Here is a 19,654-nt window from a genome sequence, read left to right as displayed (position 1 = left end):
TACCTTCAATAGGCTGGTGACCAACCTTGATTCCACTCTCCAAGGCACCTACCAAGTGACAGTCCAGGCCCAGGACAAACCTTCAGTGGGTCCTGCTCAGGAAGCTAAAATCACCCTGAATGTGAGTATTGGGTCCTGCCTCTAGCCCCCGGTACCCTCTGCCAGTTCCTGGGTCCCTTGTGCTTCATCTTCCCCATTCCTTCCTCCTGCAGCTCTTCACTGTGGACCAAAGTTATCGTGTCAGGCTGCAGTTCTCCATGAACAAGGAGGAGGTGGGCGCCAACATGGAGAAGATTATCGCGTAGGTTTGGGACACCTAGAGGGGACTGTGGGGAAGAACAGGGCCTGAGAGTCTGATCCCTGACAAGACCTGGACAGAATGTAGGTCAAACCTGTCCCTGACCTACACTTGATTTTGTCCCTGTCTTTGATCTGTACCTGTACCTGCACTTCCTCTCTCAATGCTCCTAGAAGCATAGGGTTGGCTGGGGAGAGAGAGGCCTAAATAGGACCGTCATGTATGGTTGTGAAGGCTGTGCGCTGCACAGGGGCATTCTGCTCACTAAGTCATAAGCCCAACCCCAGAGGAAGGGGCTGCCCTGTCTAATCTGCACAGAGGTGCTACCTGAGTAGCCAATGAAGCTGTCCAGAGGAGGTGTCCCTTTCTAATTCACACAATTCCTAATTCCCCTGGCAGAGTCCTGGCCACAGACCCGGTCTAAGGCTCCTACCCTATGCCTCAGTGACATCTGCCCCCTTTGCAGGGTTCTCACTCAGGCCACCAGGACTACTGTCTATGTTGTGAGCATTCAGGACATAGAATCCACAGCTCGGTGAGTGCCCACAGGCTCAGTGGTTGGAGTGAAGATGAGAAGCAGCAGCATGAGGGGCCTGCTGGGTGGTTCTGGACGGTTTACTCTTTACCCCCGCCCCATTCCAGGGCCCGGGGCCGTTCCTACCTTGATGCCTATTTTGTCTTCTCAAACGGGACAGCCCTGACTCTTGATGAGCTGAGTGTGTGAGTGGGGCTCCCCTTGGGTGGGCAGGAGGGTGAGCAAAACCCTGAGGGATGCTGACATCCCTCGGGTCTGAGTGGGACTCTGTGGCCAGGATGATCCGGAACGACCAGGACTCACTGATGCAGCTGCTGCAGCTGGGGCTGGTGGTACTGGTGAGTGTCAGCGCAGGGGAGCTGATGAGGGGAGCAGGGAGGGGGAAGGTCCACCCACAACCTCCCTCACACCTCTTCTCCAGGGCTCCCAGGAGAGCCAGGAGTCAGACCTGCCAAAGTTGTTCGTCAGTGTCATCATAGGATTGGGAGTGGCTTTGCTGCTGGTCATCGTGATCATGACCACGGCCCTCGTGTGTATCCGGAAGAGGTATTGCTCCCATCAGCCCCCGTGTCTCCAGCCCTACGTTTCCCACCCTTTGAGACATCTGGTGGGTAGAGAAAGCTTGGCTTTAGACATCCAGTATATCTGTATTTAGTCCCCTGAAACCTGTTGTGATCACTCAGGTCAACTCCCCTTCCCAAGCCTTGGTTTCCTTTGTAGAATGAGCACAACACTAGATTCCTCAAGGTGCACAAGGACTCAACATGCATCCTGCAAGCAGGAAAATGCTAGTCTTTTCATAAATGTTGCCTCTTTTTCCTTTTGCAATATGTTTGGGACCAGCAGCCACATCTGGATTTGACTCCAGGCCTTGCCACTGGCCAGCCCTTGATGAGTCCTTTCCTTTCCCCGGTTCTCACTTGTGCCCTCGGTATTATGGTGCTAACCCTCTGACCTGCCAGGGTTGTTGTGAAGCCACACTCTCAGTACCTGCACTGGGCACACAGTGGGAATGCAGGCAAAGTAGTGACTCTCCAAGCCCCTGGCTCTCCACAGCTACCACCGGAAGCTTCGGGCTGTGAAGGCTGCTAAGGAGGCCCGAAAGACAGCGGCAGGGGTGATGCCCTTGGCCTCTGCCATCCCTGGGACGAACATGTACACCACTGAGCGGTGAGCGGGGGTCAGAGAGTGGGTAAGAAGCTCCATGGGGAGTCTGAGGTTCACAACTGCTTGAATAAGCCTTCTCTCCAGGGCCAACCCTATGCTGGACCTCCCTACCAAGGACCTGAACTTCAGTTCCCAGTCCTCCTCCAGTGACCTAGACCACATGAGGTGAGCAGAGACCCTCACAGCCATGCTGGTCAGTGATGGCGATGGTGGTGGTGGTGGTGGCAGTGGTGATGGTGGTGGTGTTGGTGATGGTGATGGTGGTGATGGTGATGGTGTTGGTGTTGGTGGTGTTGGTGATGGTGGTGGTGATGGTGGTGGTGGTGGTGGTGTTGGTGATGGTGGTGGTGGTGGTGGTGATGGTGGTGGTGGTGGTGATGGTGGTGATGGTGATGGTGGTGGTGTTGGTGGTGTTGGTGATGGTGGTGGTGATGGTGATGATGGTGGTGGTGGTGTTGGTGATGGTGTTCGTGATGGTGGTGGTGGTGGTGGTGTTGGTGATGGTGGTGGTGGTGGTGGTGATGGTGGTGGTGATGGTGATGGTGGTGATGGTGATGGTGGTGGTGTTGGTGGTGTTGGTGATGGTGGTGGTGATGGTGATGGTGATGGTGGTGGTGGTGGTGGTGATGGAGGTGACGGAGGTGGTGGTGGCGATGGTGGCGGTGTTGGTGGTGGAGGTGCTGGTGGTGCTGGTGGTATGGTATTGTTGGTAGTAGAGGTGGTGGTAATGGTGGAGGTGGAGGTGATGGTGGTGGAGATGGAGACGGTCACGTCGTGATGATTGGTGGAGGCAATGGTGGTTCTTGGCCATGGACAGGGAAGACTGGGGCTACTGACTGAGCTCCATCATCTCTCCCACAGTCTCAATTCCCTGGATGACAACTCTGTTGACCTGGAAAAGGACAAGGAGATAATCAAGGCAAGCTGGGGGTTCAGCCGGTGCTGGGGCTTCTTGACATGGGTTCCTTCTCTGAAGGGGTGGGGTGCGGGACAGAGCTGCAGGACCTGCTGCTGACATGAATGTCTCCACACCAGGCCCTGGGAAGCCCAGAGCCTTCGATGGGACCTAACCATTGCTTTTCCACTGGTTCACTGAGACTTGAGGTGGGTGACTTCCCTCTGGTTCTCAGTTTTCTCTTCTGTAAATGGAGATTGGAACACTAAACATGCAGGGCTTTTTGAGAATGAAGTTAGAGCAGGTATGAAAACCACCTGGTATGAAGCAAGAGCTAAAAAATCTGGTTCCTTCTGTTTATACCTTTGTATGAAAGCTGGCGGGGAGCAGGGAAGAAATTCAGAGGTGGACATAGACTAGTAAAGGAGAGAAGGGAGGCTCAAATAAATAGCAGTTCTGTTATTTGTTCAGTAGGGGAGATGGTTCAATTAGATCAACAGTTTGCACAGCCTGGGCTGCTAACTAGAATCGCATGGGGAACTCTTTAGAAATGCCAACGTGGTGTCACAGCCTGGAGATTCTGTTCTAATGGGTGGGGATCCAACATGCTTGAGTGTGTCGTTAAAGCTCTTGAAGTTCTAATGTGCAGGATAGAGAACCAGGGAGGAGGTCAGCAGGTGGGGTGGGGGGGTTGTTGCACAGGGATCTGGCTGTAGCATGGAGGCCACCAAATGGGCCCCCAAAGATGGAGGTCACAGATGGCAATCCGGGTGGCCAGGCAGTGCTGAAGGTATTGGGGTGGGCGGTTCATCTCTGGTTGAAGATGGTTTGGGGCCAAAACTTCAGTGAATATGTCTGGGGGGAACAGAGGAAGAAGAGAACAGTCTTGTGGGTGAGAACTCGTGGCCAGGTTTGTGGCCCCTGGTGGAGGCCAAGGCAGACCCCTACAGGGGAGTGGCATTGGAGGTTCCCGGTGGGGCTGAGCTTGTGGGCTGGGAGGGGCAGGGAGCCTGAGAGATGAGTCTAGAGAAGGGGAGAGGTTGGGCCACTGAGAGCCTTCAAAAGCCAGAAAAGAGCCAAGACCGTCCTAGGATGACAGAGGTTGTTATAACTCAGAGAAGCTGCCCAGACTCTACGTCTCTCCTTCAACAGTGGGTGGGCGCTGCGGTCTCTGGGTGAGGAACACAGGTGGGACCTTTTTCTGAGGATCTCTTGGCGCCCTAACTCACACAAAACCTCTGTAAATGTTTGTGTGGAAGGTCTGAGAGACCTGAGAGGTGATCTAATGCAACCTTCACAAGCAACCAAGGCCAGAAGGCTCTGGGGGCTGACCTGCCTGAGGTCAGAAAGCTTGCAAGGCAAGGGCAGATCAGAACTCAGGTCTCCTGTCTCCAAGGACAGTTTGAATTGTCCTAGGCTGCACTGCACTAATGGCTCCCACCGGGGGTCTACAGTGAGGACTCAGGGGATCCCTGTTTAGTCCTTCCTGGGGCCCCTCGGACGTTCCACTGTTTATCAGGGACTGGAAAAGCCCTAGTCCAGAAAAAGCCCATGGAATGCCCTGGGGAGAATGGTGGCAGGGGCTCTGCCCCCAGAGGTGTCTCTGTGTTGGCGGAGCTGAGCCTGGGGGAGGCTCCATAGGAGGGCGCCCTTGTGAAGAGGTTTGAGTTTGTGGCAAGTTGCAAGGGAAGGGGGAAGAGGAAAGGCAGGGAGATGAGCGTGTGCCGTGATGACCTGCAGATGGGACCCTGGGTGTGACGTGGCCCTTTGAGGGTGGCACAGGGAGATGCCAGATTCAACAAGGGGCAGCAATGGACAGTCTTTAGGGCCAAGAAGACCCAGTGATCCAAACCCTGCTCTGCCTCTTCCTGGCCATGAGAGCCCTCTGAGCCTCGGTTTCCACATCTGTAAAGTGGGGTACAGGATCCCTGCCTCAGGGGTCTCCTGTGGGTACTTCAGGTCATGGACTGCGCCCAGCACAGTGCTGGCCTTGGGGTACAGGTGGCAGAAACTGGATTGGACTGACTCCTTGGCACAGGACACTGAGCCTGCTATTATTCAGGACTGAGAACAACACCGAAGTCCTGCTGTGTCCGTGGGTCAGGCAAAGGCCAGAGGAGACTTCCCCCTCAGGCCCACCCCTTCACCTGTTCACCTGAGCCCATCTGCACCACTAGTGGCCATGGTCACCTCTGGGACACAGCCAAGAAACAGGCCCCAGGAAAAGCATGTGGGTGTGCAGTTAAGCAGCCATCTGTCATGGGTTGAAGAGTCCCTTACAGACTGGGAAAATCACCCCATCTCTACCCTTCATACGTTCCCTCCTTCTCCCCACAGCAGGAACCCCTACACAGTCCGAAGGAGCTAGATACAGAGCCTCTGGGCATGGTGCTGTCAGGAAGGAAGACAGACAGAGGTGGACAGCAGGAGCTGTCCTTCACCAATGCTGGCCTGGACACCACAGACCTGTGATGTCCCTGCCACAGGACCCTTGCTGCAGAGCCCCACATGGTGATCTATCTCGGAAGAAGTCTTGTCACCTCAAACCACACCTACCCCTCTCTCTCTGAATGCATTAATATATCATGCTACTCTATCCCCTTCTGCTTGTAGGCAATCACACCTGCCAAGAATTGGGGGACAATTTTATTACCAATGTATATTGTGACAGTTTGTAGCCAAAAACTGTGGCTGGAGGGGTGGGGACAGGGGTATTGAGTGGTCACAAGGGACTCGTGGGGCTCACAACACACAGGGACGAGGGAGAGAGGGCAGCCTTTAAAGGAGTACTGTGGTTATAAAGTGAGCTCTCTGTCCTGCCCCCAATACCCAAGACCAGCTGCCAGGCTGCCTGGGACCCAAGACCTTCCATGAGCTTCTGACTGTGATTCCCAGACCTGTCTGAGACTCTCCTTTCAACTGTGCCTCCCAGGCATTCCTGCAGCTGCCTTCCCGCTGTCAGGAATTGTGAACAGTGTCCAGGGAGGGTGGATAGGGACTGGGTCAGATGAGGGGGAGACAGGATTTGGGGATGACTACCAGCATGCAAGACATGCCCGGGCCATGGGGGCCAGCCCACTGCATGGACACACACACTCTTCCAGGGGCCCCATATTTGGAGCCTTGCACACTCAGGGGTCTGACACACCAATCCTTGCATACTTGGAGCTTTTGTACATAGTCTCTCCAGTTCTGGGGACCTGGTGGCCACTGAAGACTTCAGCCTACCAGTCTGGACATCTCAGGAGCCTGCCTCAGCTCTCAGGGCTGGGCATGCTGAGCAGATCCCCGAGTTGTGACAGGGAGGGAGGGAGTGATGAGGGCTGGAAGGGGACAAGGTGGGTGTCAGGGCTTGGGTTCCTGGTCCCATGACCATGAGGGGGCCGGGTAGAGAGGGTTCACTGGTGAGTTTGGCAGGGGAAGAGGCTGGGAAGAAGAGGATGAGAAGGCCCTTAGAGGCTGCCCACCTCTCAGGGGGGCCTCCCGCCCGTCGAGGGGGATCCCTTCTAGGATCTTGGGGTCAAGAAGGGAGCCTGAAAAGGTTGGAAACCCGGGCGTACAAAAGGGGAGCAGATCACTCGGCCGTGGGTCCGGCTCGGGAGCAGCACCTGGGCCGGCGCACACTCTGCAGCAGCGCTCGGAAGAGGCCAGGCGGGCGCTTGGCGGGACCCTCGGGGGGCGCAGCGCGCACGGAGCCTGCACGGCCAGGGCCTGGGCGGGCGGCGGGCGGCGGCGCGGGCGCCCCTTGGCGCCCGTGCTCCTCGATCTGTCGCTCCAGATGCTTCTGGATGGCCATGCCCAGGACCTCCACCTCCATGGCGGCGCCGTACACCTCCCACGTCATGCCCTTTTCGTCCCAGCTCACGTCGCGCACCGGCTCGGCCGCCTCCTGGGGCGCCACGGCAGCCGCCAGCGCGGAGCCGGGCCGCACCCGCACTTCGGGGAAGGCGGGCGGCGCTGCCGGCGGTGCGGCAGCCTGCGGCGTCATGGGCCCCGTGGCCACGGAGCGCGTCTCGGCGGCGCCCAGCGACACCTGCAGGCCCGCGTCCCGGCGCGAGGGTGGCTTGGGCGCGGGGCTGGGCGCGCGAGGCGCCGCCTGGAAGCTGAAGGCCGGGCCGCCCGCGCCGTCCTGCGGAGACATGGGGCTCACGGCCACCGACACGCAGGCCTGGGCGCCCGCCTGCGTCCCCGCGTCCTCGCGCGGTGGGGCGCTCGCCTCCCACGACGGCGCCTTAGTGAAGTTGTCGCGAGTCCGCGGCCCGGGTGGGGGCCCAGTGGCCTCCGGGCCGGGGCTTCTCTCGGCCCCAGCGGCCGCCAGGTCTTTCTGGCCTAGGCCGGAAGAAGCCTCTGCGCTGGGCTCTGGCACTGGCTCCAAGAGGCCTCCGCCATTCCCGGTCCCCGCTGGAGAAGGGCCTGGGCCGCAGGGTTTGCCATCTGACTGCTTGGAGGAGAAGGAGGCCTCTGCCTTCTCCACAGGCAGGGGACCCAACTTCCCGGAAGAGGGGGACTCTGCCTTTCTTGAAGGCACAGCCTCAGCCTTCCCTGGAATCAAAGGCCCCACCTTCCCAGAGGCGATAGGGTCTACGTTTCCTGAGGCTTCCGGCTCCCCTTTCTGCAAGGCCAGCGGCTTCTCCTTCCGAAGAGGTGCAGTCTCTGCCCTTCCCGATAAAGCAGGGCCCTCCTGCCCAAAGGGCTTTGTTTCTGCTTTGCCCTCAGACTTGAGTTCTGCCTTCCCTGAGGCCCTGGGATCCACCTTTGCGGAGTTCATAGGATTCCCCTTCTCTGGGGGCAAAGGATCCATCTTTCCCTCCGGGACACCTCCTTTTCCCATGGGTGCCGGGGCTGTTTTTTCTAGAGACACAGGGGCCACATTTCCAGAAGACACAGAGTCTACTTCGCCAGGGGGAACACTTTCTGCCCTCCCTCTGCTCACAGTGTCTGCCTTGCCCAAGGCCATGGTGTCAGCCTTCCCTGAGGCTGTGGGACCCACCATTCCAGAGCCCATAGGACCTGCCTTCTCTGAGGACCGCAGCTCTGTTTTCCTCTCAGTCACTGTGTCAGCTTTGACAGATGATGAGGGTCCCACTGTCCCCAAGAATTTGGGATTCCCTGGACCTGAGGGTACAGAGTCTAACCTTCCTTTCAATTCAGGATTCGCTTTTCCAGAAGATGATGTTTTTGTATTCCCCACAGAAATGGGATCTATCTTGGTGGAGGGCACTGGGTCCTCCTTTCGTGATGAGACAGTTTCTGTCACCTGCCCAGGAGACAAGGGCTCTGGCTTTCCGGAGGACATGAGATCCACCTTTCCCAAAGACACCAGACCCACCTTGCCTGAAGACACAGGATCCACATTTTTCAAAGATGTGGGTTCCATCTTTCCTGAAAATACAGCGTCCACCTGCCCAGCAGACATGGTTTTTGTCACACTCATCGACATGGGATCTTCCTTTCCCGAGGAGGCAGGCTCCATCTTCCCCGGGAACTGAGGGTCCTCTTTTGTCAAGGACCCAGTTTCTGCACTTCCAACAGATAGAGAATCTGTCATCCCCAAGTGAGTAGGCGCCATCCTTCCTGAAGACCCCAGAGCCACTATTCCCGGAGACACAGGCCCAGTTTTGCCTGGTGGCCCTGGAGTCGGTGTTGCCAAGGAGGAAGGATCTAGCTTTCCTGCAGTTGCAGAATCTGTGTTTTCCAAGGACCCAGGATCCATCTTTTCTGAGGGCCCAGGAACTCTCTTTCCCAAGGACACAATATCTCCCTTTCCCACAGATGCCTCTTCTGAGGCCACAGGAAGTTCTTTTCCTGAGCACCAGGGCTCCTCCTTTCTTGGGAACTCAGGATCCGATGTGGCAGAGGATACAGGGGCCTCCTTCCCTGGGGACACTGGTTCCACCTTGTCAGAGTACACAGGATCTACCTTCCCTAAGGATCCAGGATCCTCCTTTCTTGGGGCCACAGGATCCATCCTTCCAGAAGCCACAGGATCCCCTTTCCCCAAGACTGCAGGCTCTGTCTTTACTATAAACACAGGATCTGCCGTTCTCAAGGACCCAGCAGCTTCCTTTCCTGTGGAAGTGGAATCTGCCTGCTTTGAAGACTTGGACTCCATCTTCTCCAAAAACAAAGGATTTCTGTTCTCCAAGGATGAGGGATCAGTTTTCACTGAGGACACAGGCTCTGGCTTCTCAGAGAAGTTGGCTTCTGGTGTCCCTGAGATCAAGGCTGCATGTGCCCCCAGTGTCTCTTTGCTGGCTGCCTCTTGGGAAGGGATGCAGGCCAAGCTCCCACCAGGGCCCTCAGAACAAGAGGCCCCTTCCCCAGCCCCACTGGAGCTGCTGTGTCTAGAGTCCATGCCTGGGCTTGGGGCAGGGTTGTGCCTAGGGGGTGCAGGGCTGGCCTTCTGCTGGGAGGGGCAGCAGTCCCTCATGGCTGGGCTCCCAGCCCCCAGGCTCCCATCCTGTGGGCAGCAGAGGGCTGTGGGCTGAGGTGCTGGGGGGCTGGAGTTCTTCCAAAGAAGCTGGAGCCAGGTTGGGTCTTCAGCACTGCCCAACTGCCCTCCGAACCGTACTTGTGCCCCAGGCTTCTATCTGGTTCTGAAACACAAAGAAAACAGACTCAGACTCAGGGAAGACCCCGTGAGGAGGAGCCTCTATCTTCTCCCTCTCACCCTTCTCCTAGCAGCTGGGCCTCCTCCCTGGGTTCTCTGCCCCCATCTGGTCCTCTTCTGTCCCACCCCATCACTCCCCTGCTTCTCTGCTCCCAGTGGCCCTCTAGATAAAGGTCAAACTTCCTAAAATGGCATTCAAGGCCCTTCACAACTTGGTCACAGTGTAACTTCTTTCCTTTTTTAAAAAAAATTTGCTTATTTAAGAGAGAGAGGGAGACAGAACATGGAGGGGGGCAGAGGGAGAGAGAGAGAGAGAGAGAGCCTCACACAGACTCTGCACTGAGCTAGGAGCCTGATGGGGGGCTCGATCCCATGACCCTGAGATCACGACCTGAGCTGACACCAAGTGTCAGACACTTAACAGACTGTTCCACCCAGGGGCCCTCATGGTCTGACTTTTCAACTTGATCAATCTTTACCCCATGCAGCAGATACCCTTTGTCTTCCTTGTCAGCCCACCGCATTCGGACGCAGGTCACAAACTCTGATGCCATAGGGGCCAGGAGGGTAATTTAAGTGAGGGAACCAGGCCGGGTGGAGAATAGTAGGGAGTGGCAGGGAAAGTTTGCAAAGCAGAGAGGGTATGCCCTAAGGTGGGAGCCACTCCTCCGCTAGCCAAGCACTGTTCTGGACAGATTCATCCCGGTAGTATCAGCGAGTAGCAGGAGATCCAGAACTTCAACGTAAAATATCCTAATTCAAGATCAAAAAAGAAAAACACCACGGGGGTCAAATAAAATATATCTGTGGACTGCAGTTTTGGTCTGTGCAGGCCCTGGGAAGATGTGGATGATTTATAGTTGGGAAGGGACATAGTCTGAAATGTGAGATTTCAAAGACCGCTCTGGGATGGTGTGGAGGCGGGACCAGAGGGGCTAGTCAACCATTCTTTATTCTCTCCTTCTTCCAATTCTTCCTTTATTCACTCAGTCCTTCTCTGCAATAATCTAGATGAGAGTTGGCAGAACTGAGAGATCCTGGGGAAAACCGACAGGAGCCAGCCGGCTGCAGAGGGTGGCAGTAGGGGTGGCCTGTGGGATTCTGGCCAGGGTTGGGGTGGGGGTGAGGCAGGAAATCTGGGGAAGAGGGGAGCTGTGTTTTAGACAAGCTGAGTGTGCAGTGTCTGGGGAACATCGGGGAGAGGGGCTGGCAGGCAGCTGGATCTGCGAGCAACTTCGTCCCACTACACACCGGCAGCCAGAGTGAGCAGCACGCTGGATTCCCCCCAAACCTGCTCCACCTACCCTCCTTCCCAAAGCCATCTCACTAGTGCTCAGGCCAAAAGCCCTAGAATCACCCTTGACTTTTCTTGCACAACCCACGTCCCATCCATTAACAAAACATGACAGATCTCCCTTCAAAATACAGCCGGAACCTGGCCACTCTCCTGAACTGAACTTGGACTGTCTCCCTCCTGGCTTATCCTGGCTTCTTCCTTCAACCCGTATGGTTCAACCTCAACACAGCAGCTGGAAGGGTTTTAGTAAGACCCAAGGTAGCCCATCTCTCCTCTGCTCAGAGCCATGCAGTAGCTCCCCATGCCATGCCAAGTAAAAGTAAACTCCTTACATGTCCCTGCACCTTCTGGCCCCATCACTGATCTTGACCTTGTCTCCCACCACTTTCTCTCCATCATGCTGCTTCAGTCATACTGGCTGCCTTGCTGATCCTTGGATGCACGCTGCCCTGGGGCTTTTGCACTGGCTCTTTCCTCTGCCTGGAATGCTTACCCTCCTAAAATCTGCATGGTCTGCTCCCTGTGGCTTTTCCTGACCCCTCCTCCCCAGCCCTGGTTGGCACTCTCCATTCCCCCTGCCTTGCTCGGCTTTTTTTCATAGAACCCGTCACCAGTGATATATTACATACCGTTGTTTATTATACATGGTTTGTCTCTCCCATTAGATTGTCAGCTCCAGGGGAGCCTGGGTGGCACAGTGGGTTGGGCCTCTGCCTTCCGCTCAGGTCATGATCCCGGGGTCCTGGGATCAAGCCCCACATCGGGCTCTCTGCTCAGCAGGGAGCCTGCTTCCCCCTCTCTTTCTGCCTGCCTCTCTGCCTCTCTCTCTCTGTCAAATAAATAAATAAAATCTTTAAAAAAATTTTTTTTAATTAAAAAAAAAAAAAAGACTGTCAGCTCCAGCAGGATGGGAACTTTGTAGTATTTACTTATATACCCTCAGGGTTGAGAACAATGACTGGCATATAGTAAGCAAGTAGTCCCCTAGACATATTTGTTAAATGAATGACTGAATGATCTTTTTAAGATGTTGGTCTACCATGCCCCTCTTTGTCTCCAACTCCTCCTTGCTCTTGCTAGGGAAGTAAATTAGCTGTAATCTTTTTGGAAAGACATTGGTCAGTTCCTATAGAAGTTTACAATGCACTTGGCATTTAGATCAGCAATCCCACCTCCAGGAACGGTCTTGAAGATGGATGGATGGTGCACCAAGGGTGCACGAGAACATGGCTAGTGATGAGGAAAAAAAACAGGAAGCCAGTTCATTAAATATGGGACTGCCTCACGGAATCCCCTCCCCCACAGCTGTCAGAAAGTGTGGAGTGATAAGGAATGATGTCTAAGATAAATTAAGTGAAAAAAGCCAGGGCTAGTGGGATTCCATGCATGCAGATAAGAAAAAAGGACAGATACACATATACGGGTTTATTTATAAAGAGAAAATTTCTGGAAGGAAACCCATAAAACTTAGTAGCAATTGCCTCTGGGAAGTGAGACCAGGGATCTGGAGGTGGAAGAGAATTTTTTTTTTGGTATGCCCCTTTGCAATGCATGAAATTGTGGTTATGTGTGCATATATTACTTCTGTTTTTTTTAAATGGGGGGTGGGGGAGAAACCTTAAAGACTCACTATTGCCTTTAGGGTCAAGTCCAATCCTATCATGTGCTCCCAAGTCCCTGTGTACTCACTTACCCGCTAAGCTTTATCTTTCAGGACACATTCCTCAAAGTAGGTACAAACACGCACACACGTGTGGGCACACACAGGTGTCACATGTGTGAAAACCTCTCTGGGCTCATCTGTGGCTTCACAGCTTCTCTCACCCCAGCCTCTAAACAGTTGCTTGACTCCCATTAAACCTTCAGGTCCCAGTTCAAATGTCTCCTGTTCCAGTGAGCTTTCTTTGCCCACCAGCTTCCTAGGAGTTCCTATGGCCTCTTGTTCTTCCTCTAACCAGACACATGTCACTCTGTCCTTTAGACCTCCAGGTCCCTGCCTAGACCTTGAGTCACCGGATGGGGATTGAGCTGATACTATTCACTACTGTGTCCCCCAGGCTTTGGGCTTATGGGACTGGGGCGGAGGGGGGTCATCACCAATATGGGGACACTAGAGTTGGAGCAGTCTACCCCTTGCAGAGGACAATGGGGCACCTGGCTTTGGAAATTAAGCTGAGGGACTTGTGGGACTATGGGGGTGGGGAGCAGCTGACTTACACACCTGGCTGAGGAAGGCCCCTCTGAGGAGCCAGCATCTGAGGCAGCCGTGAAAAGGCCAGAGTGGCTGGAGTGAGGTTGAGAAGGGGAGAGAGATGAGGCATTTCCCTACTTAGCAGTTCTATGAGCTGAGACAAGTCTCTTCTCCTCACTGGGGACCCTGAGAAAGCCGCCCCTGCTCCCACGAGGCTGCTGTGAGGATTAGAGAAGATGAGGGGTGTGTGGGGCTCTGCTCGCTTTAGGGCTGGGCTGTGTACATGGAAGACCTGTTTTTATCTACTCAAGCCTGTCAGAGCCCAGCTGTGCTCCCCAGAGGGGGCAGGGGATGGACAGCCTGCAGCAGAGGCGCAAACTGGCAGAATCTAGCACTCAGACCTGCTTGTTTGACCCAGAGTGCTAAAAGGAAATTTTTAAAGGCGTTAACCGATCAACATTTAAAAATTCAAAGATTTCATGTGAAAATCAGATTTCCAGATTCTCTTGGAAAACTAAAATTTGGCAATCTGAGCATGCTTCCTGCGTGGCAACAGTCAGCAGGAGCCAAGCAGTGGCTGCCTTCTTGGATGGGGGTGTACTCCCCAATTAGCCCCAATCTCCACCCCTCCCTATGTGTCCTGGACGCCGGGGCAGATTTCACATTGCTCTCGATCACTGACTCGTTTTTCTTATAGCCAGCCCCTCCTGTAGGCATCCGCCTGGCCTATAGCCCCCTGAGTTTTGACCCTTGACTTAGATGCTGAGAAGGGTGGGCGGTGACCTCACACATCAAGCCTTTAGTACGTTTACTCTATGCAGACCTCATCCACCTGCCAGGCAGGTGCTGTGTTATTTTCCCGAAGAGGAAACTGAGAGGCAGGCATGGCCCGGCTGGTAACACGTCTCCTTTGAAAACCACCCTAGAAAATGTTGGCTTCTTGGTTCCCAGTGTGCAGTTCTCGGACACAGAAGGAGGTCTGGGGTAGGGATGAAGAGCCTGGCCAGGGCATAAGGAAGAGGTGGGGTCAGGCACCAGTTTGGTCATTGACTTGCTCCTTGAATTTGAGTGAGTATTTCCACGGTCTGGGCCTCAGTCTCTGAAATGGGGGAAGGGATGTAGTTATATCTAGAATTGTTGGCCCAGCCCTGGGTTTAAGATCTGCCAAGAAACCATTCTCAGACTCTGCTGCTCACAGTTCTACTGGGTGTTTCCTGGCTCTCAAGGGATCCTCAGTATCCTCAGGCCACTTCTCCAAGAGGCAGCCCAGGCCTGGGGTGCCCCCTCTTTGTGCCCAGCCCTCCCACTGGAACCCAGTTCCATCACTCTTCCACTCTGGGCTCATCCCTTGGCCCAGCACTCTCAGGCTCATTTGGTCATCTGGACTCCACCATGATTTTATGGAGGGGGCATTATCATCCCATTTCACAGATGTGCACACTGAGGTCAGAGGGAGAAAAGGCTTGACAAGGGTACGCAGCTGGTGCAGGAGGCTGTAGTTCAAAGCCTGCTGTGTCTGAACCTGAAGTCTGGGTTCTTCCTGCTTGTATCCACTAAGATTTTGGACACTGATGCTTGGCTCTTAAAGCTCCTTTCTGTTCTTTGGGGCCAGACCAAGGGTCTTCCCAATCCCCTGGACCCGAGGAAGCATGAGTGTCCCCATTTGCACACACCCACCAAGATGAACAGATGAGCCTGCACGCTTATGTGACCTGATTGAGGTAAAAGATTGAAATAATCCCCAAGGTGTGTGGGCCAGCTCACCTGGCATGCAGAGGAGTGTGAAGACTGCTTGTCGATATCCGTGCCAGCTTAGGCTAGCCTGGAAAGCCAGGCCCTGGCTCCTGCATTCTGCTGAAGAAGACCTTGGTGTATATACATGCGACTCATATATGCAGAATGTCTTGTGCATTTACATCTTGTGGGGACCACTTAGACCCTGTGGGTGTGTGCATGAGAGACCTTAGGGTCTCTCACAGAGAGCTGACCTGGATGTACACAGAGGGCCTTGTGCCCCACTCCTAGGCAGAAGAGCCTCTGTGGATGTTTATTCTGGCCCCGGGACCTCGCCAGCCTTTTCCTTCTTCTCTAGGATTTCTTCCCGATAATAAGCCCAGGCTACCAGGCACCTGCAAACACCCCCTCCCATGTGACAAGACCAACAAAGGCTGGCAGTGCTTCAGCAGGTGTGAGTGTGTGCCTGTGTGTGTCTTCGACAATCCTGGTCTGCTGCCCCTCACTCCCTCGGCCCCTTGGCTCCCAGTAGCCTTGGTGCAGCAAAGCCTCCTGCCTGGGACTGGAGGAGAGAAAGAGTGTAACAAAGGGTGATAGCCATACCTTTTTCCAGAAGTGGCCCCCAGACCATCCATCCATTCATCCACAGGAGGGCAAGAGTAGACTTGCAGGGGTGTGCACACTTGAGCTAAGGGAGTGTAGGGCAGCAAGCTAAGAGATGGGGAGTATGGGAGAGGAAGTGTGTGCACAGCCTACTCCAGGGTCTAGGGCTGCAAGAGGGACACCATGAGCAAGTGTGAATAGGGAAAAGCAAGCCAGAGCAGGGTGGCTGGGAGTGTGATGTGATAAGGGAATATTGCTGAGTGTGCTGTGATAGGCAATGTCTGGTATGAATGCGTAGCTATCTATGCCTGGGTGTATACGCAAGGCTCCTACTTGGTGTACTGGGTGGGTGTACAGGTGGCCGTGTGTATGAGTGTGATGGAATGACCAAGGGCCAGTGTGTGTGTGTGTGTGTGTGTGTGTGAAGATCGTGGCCTCATCCAGGAGAGAGATGCCGGTGTGCGAACGCGGCAAGTGTGTGATGGGGTGTGTGATGGTGCCCCAGAGTGTGTGGCACACTGAGTGTGCGACAGCGAGTGTGCTCAGTGGTGCCGGTGGTTCCAGGGGAGCCACTCGAGCACAGAGCTCTCTCCGGGGCGGGGGGAATGAATCAACGCGGGCGGACCCCCTTCCCCGCGGTGGCGGGAAGCGCCCCCTCCCGCACAGCCCTGTCGAACAATGCGGCCGCACGCGGCGAGGCGGGGCGCGGGGTCCCGGTCCTACACACAGGGCGGGCCGGCCCTCAGGGCCCCTCCAGTGCCAGGCCCGCTGCTGCGGGACCCGCCCCCGCCCCGCCCCGGCTAGGAGCCTGGAAATGGACACCCGCCGCCCCCGGCCGCGCGCGCACACATACACCCCGGGCGCAAGCTGGGCACACGCCACGCATGGTGCGCGAGCCCCGCCACCCAGGTGGCTCGAGGACCCTGGACAGCGGCTCCCGGGCCGCCTGGTGCCGAGGAATGGGGTCGATGTCGCCCGCCCGTAGCGGGCAGCAGGTGCGGGCTAGGCGCTTACCCGACAGTGCTGCCGCTCCGTTTCCTTAGCGCGCTGCGCTCCGGCTCCCGCCGCTGCCGCCGCCGCCGCCGCCCGAGCGGCCTCGGCTGCCTCCGGCGGGGCTGGCGGGCGGACCCGCGGACTCCGCGCCGCCGTCCCCCGCGCCCGCTCAGCGCTCCGAGCTCCCGCCTCGCGCCCCGCCCCGGGCATGCGCGCTGGCCGACTGGAGGCCTCCGAAGCCGGGAGGGGGCGGTGCCGGTGAGGAAGAGGAGGCCGGAGGGGTGGATGGAGGGAGGGGCGCCCCTCCCCTTGCGCTCCTCACCGAGGTCCGGGGACTCCTGGGTTCCCCGCCCTCCTCGACCCGGTTCCCATTTCACAGACAGGGAGACTGAGGGGCGGAGCGCCTGGCCATTTGCTGCGCGCCTGTTGCGGGCGGGGCGCGCAGCCTGTCAGATCTCACTCAATCCAGCCCCGCGAACTCCCTCTACTAGTTTCACCGAGGAGGAAATTGGGACTCAGACAAGGAAAGCCACTTGTCCAAGGGCACGCTGCGCCTGTATAGGGAGGCAGGTCGGGGCGATCTCCGAGCTCCCCCTGCACGGAAATTTCCCGCCTCCGCCTTGGCCGCACTTCCGGCCTTCTCTCCTAGCACCCCGCCCCGCCCCCACCTCTTTGTCTCGCCACCGCCCACGCTCCCGCGAGTTGAAGGGACACGAGTAGGGTGGGAGCGAGGCTCCTTCCATTCCCGCGCTACGGGCCTCCCCAGCCAGGATGCCCGCCCACTCTCTGGCTATGAAAGCTCGGCTCTCTTCCCTCTGGGTATCCTTGAGCAAGATATTTCCCCATTTTTGAGCCTCGGTTTCCCAATCTGTAAAATGGGACTATCATTAATTACCTCGCAGTGGTCTTGGAAAGATGAAGGAGCCCAAAGTAGGTGTTCAGGGGTTTCCAGTTGAGTCTGAACTGCCAAGAACATGAGGCCTTTTTACCTACCATCCTCTGGACCTTTCTTCTCAGAGAAATAGTCCCATCCTCTTTGACCTCCCAGATTTGAACAAATAATTCTGTAATTGCCAAGAGCTGATATGACCTTCTCACCTGTACAGTGAAGCCACCTATTAAAAATGGTAACAACTAATATAACATTTATTTAGGGTCAGACACCGTGCTAAGTTTTTGTTACAGTGTCACAAAATTTCATTTCCAGTTACTTAGGAGCGAATTAATATTTATTATTGCCCCATTTTTCAGGTGCGAAAACTGAGATACTGATGCGTTACTTCGTTTTCACACAGCTAGTTAACAGTGGAGCTAACTCCTGAAACCTCACGCTAAACCGTTAGCTTCTATTCCTCCCACTTACCTGGTGAACCATACATCACCGTGATCTTTTCAAAATCCAGGCAGCAAATGAAAATCTATCGGACCAACGTCTTCAGCCAGCATCCCAGGGAACCAGTATCCCAGGGATTCCCAGCATCCAGCATCCTCAGGATGCAGGACCAGTTTTCAGCACCATGGACAACACCCACATTCAGGCCCTGAAAATTGCTCAATTGCTGCCCACAAGAGCTCTTTGCTTCACACCTATTCTACATTCATTGTTTCATTCCATTCCGCCTACAATCCTTCCAGGTAAACATTACTGGCCCCATGACACAGATGAAGACATCGAGTCTTGGGGAGGCTCACAAGACATCAAAATTGGCAAGAACCAACCTGAGATCTAAAAAGCTCCCCCTGGGTCAGAATGAGGGTGGATAAGAGTGGAACCAGGGCATGAGTTAGGGTGCTGCGAAGTTGTCCAGGTGAGAGATGGTGATGTCCAACATGGCAGTGTTTGTTGGGATAGAGGAAGGGCTGGGTTTGATACCTATTTAAGGGTAAAGTCAACAGGTCTTGGTCATGGGTGGTTGTGGCTGTGAAGGGAGAGAGGATTCTGTTGCCTCTCTGAAGCTCTGACTTGGAGAGCTGAGCATATGGAGGACAGATACCTGATGAGCCCTGGAGAAAGAAGGAGCTTGTGGGATCTCCATGCTGAGATGTCTGAGTCTAAAACTGAGCTCCTGAGTGACTAGGCTGGAGACAGACAAGGGTGATGGAAGCCATGAGAGGGGTATCAGTACATGAAAGGTGAGTATAGACCAAAGAAGGTGAGACAAGAACCTTACATCCTGAGGAATGCCAACATTAAGGTACCAGGTGAGAAAAGAAGACTGCAAGGAAGAATGAGGAGAAACTCGGGAGAATGATGCCTTAGAAGCCAAGGGGAGATAATGTTCCAGAAGGAAGACAGGGTCAACTGCATCAGGATGACAAGATATGGCCTGAGAGATGATCTCTGGACTTTGCAGAGAAGGTAATGGAAATTTGATGAAAACACAGTAAGCTGAGTGATGGGGGTGGAAAGCGACTTGAGGCGGGGGAATTGATGAGTAAATTGGAGTAAAGAGAGCAAGCAGATGACTCTCAGCAGATTTGGGCTTGGAGGGAGACGGCAATATCATAAGCTCTACAGTGGGATGGAAGGTTAAATTGAGGAGATTTTGAGGCATTTAAATTCTGATGAGAGGGGCCAGTAGGGAGGGAAAGAGAAGATGCCAGGAAGGAAGAGCACAATGGTTGGGCCCAGATGCTCAGGGTGGAAGAAGAGGATGGGATCCAGAGCCCTGGGGCAGCCCAGAGATCCTGAGATGAAGATTGAGGGAAAGTGGTTTACTTGGGAGGTGCAGAGACACCTCCCTAAGTGGTGTCAGCAGCAGACTGGGAAGGTGACCCAGGAGGGGAAGGCATCCAGTAAGAGGTGGTTGTTAAGCCAGCTATCCCAGTGGGTGGGTGAAGTGTAATCCTGCAGGAAGTTTAGAAAATGGGGTAAATGTACACCTCAGAATTCCCCTGGCTGAGGGTACGGGAGCTGGTATATTTATATTCCAGCACCTCGTGGACACTGATGAAGGGTCAGCCCGTGGAGCTATGTGTTAGTTCCCAGGCACATATGGCACACAGTTTATGTGGGTAAAGTGGGTTCCAAAGCCCAAGGGGAGATTTTTTTTTAAGATTTTATTTATTTATTTGACAGAGAGAGATCACAAGTAGGCAGAGAGGCAGGCAGAGAGAGAGAGGAGGAAGCAGTCTCCTTGCCGAGCAGAGGGCCTGATGCGGGACTCGATCACAGGACCCTGAGATCATGACCCGAGCCGAAGGCAGCGGCTTAACCCACTGAGTCACCCTGGTGCCCCCGAGGGGAGATTTTTGACAAAGGTGTGGGGACCACATGTTGGGGAGTCTTGCTGGTGGGTGCAGAAATTATAAGGGCATCTGAAGGAATGTG

At 55.1% G+C, this 19,654-nt stretch overlaps 2 protein-coding genes across 3 annotated transcripts in view; one reads left to right on the top strand and one right to left on the bottom strand.

Annotated features, from left to right (window-relative positions):
* The window catches only part of CDHR2 (cadherin related family member 2), a 36,939-nt gene extending 31,448 nt beyond the window's left edge, over positions 1 to 5,491 (top strand). Inside the window, exons 23-33 of one of the 2 annotated variants that reach the window (XM_044228996.1) lie at positions 13 to 121; positions 213 to 301; positions 765 to 833; positions 941 to 1,018; positions 1,111 to 1,171; positions 1,255 to 1,379; positions 1,890 to 2,003; positions 2,085 to 2,165; positions 2,862 to 2,919; positions 3,036 to 3,104; positions 5,236 to 5,491. In XM_044228996.1, coding sequence (XP_044084931.1) covers positions 13 to 121; positions 213 to 301; positions 765 to 833; positions 941 to 1,018; positions 1,111 to 1,171; positions 1,255 to 1,379; positions 1,890 to 2,003; positions 2,085 to 2,165; positions 2,862 to 2,919; positions 3,036 to 3,104; positions 5,236 to 5,367 — 985 coding nt within the window. In that variant the 3' untranslated portion in view covers positions 5,368 to 5,491. Of the gene's footprint in view, positions 1 to 12; positions 122 to 212; positions 302 to 764; positions 834 to 940; positions 1,019 to 1,110; positions 1,172 to 1,254; positions 1,380 to 1,889; positions 2,004 to 2,084; positions 2,166 to 2,861; positions 2,920 to 3,035; positions 3,105 to 5,232 lie in introns of both variants that reach the window. The other variant, XM_044228988.1, reaches the window with a different exon arrangement.
* Positions 5,492 to 5,528: 37 nt separating this feature from the next.
* GPRIN1 (G protein regulated inducer of neurite outgrowth 1) lies at positions 5,529 to 10,059 on the bottom strand. Its single transcript, XM_044228354.1, has 2 exons — positions 9,985 to 10,059; positions 5,529 to 9,481 (listed from the first exon to the last, which is right to left on the bottom strand). Exons 1-2 carry the CDS (start codon positions 10,057 to 10,059, stop codon positions 6,470 to 6,472), a joined length of 3,087 nt encoding a protein of 1,028 aa, XP_044084289.1. The 3' UTR covers positions 5,529 to 6,469.
* Between the last annotated feature and the right edge of the window lie 9,595 nt (positions 10,060 to 19,654).

Source organism: Neovison vison, chromosome 1, assembly GCF_020171115.1.
Source record: "Neovison vison isolate M4711 chromosome 1, ASM_NN_V1, whole genome shotgun sequence".
Taxonomy (NCBI): Eukaryota; Metazoa; Chordata; class Mammalia; order Carnivora; family Mustelidae; genus Neogale; species Neogale vison.
Note: the sequence above shows the minus strand (reverse complement) of the source record. Positions and strands in the feature narration are given on the sequence as shown.

Bases quoted from the DNA above. Each gene is read 5' to 3' on its own strand.
- GPRIN1 (XM_044228354.1), bottom strand. From the start codon at position 10,059: ATGGCATCAGAGTTTGTGACCTGCGTCCGAATGCGGTGGGCTGACAAG. The intron at 9,482-9,984 runs GTAAAGATTGAT...AGAACCAGATAG, and splicing joins AAGGGTATCTGCTGCATGGG to AAGCCTGGGGCACAAGTACG.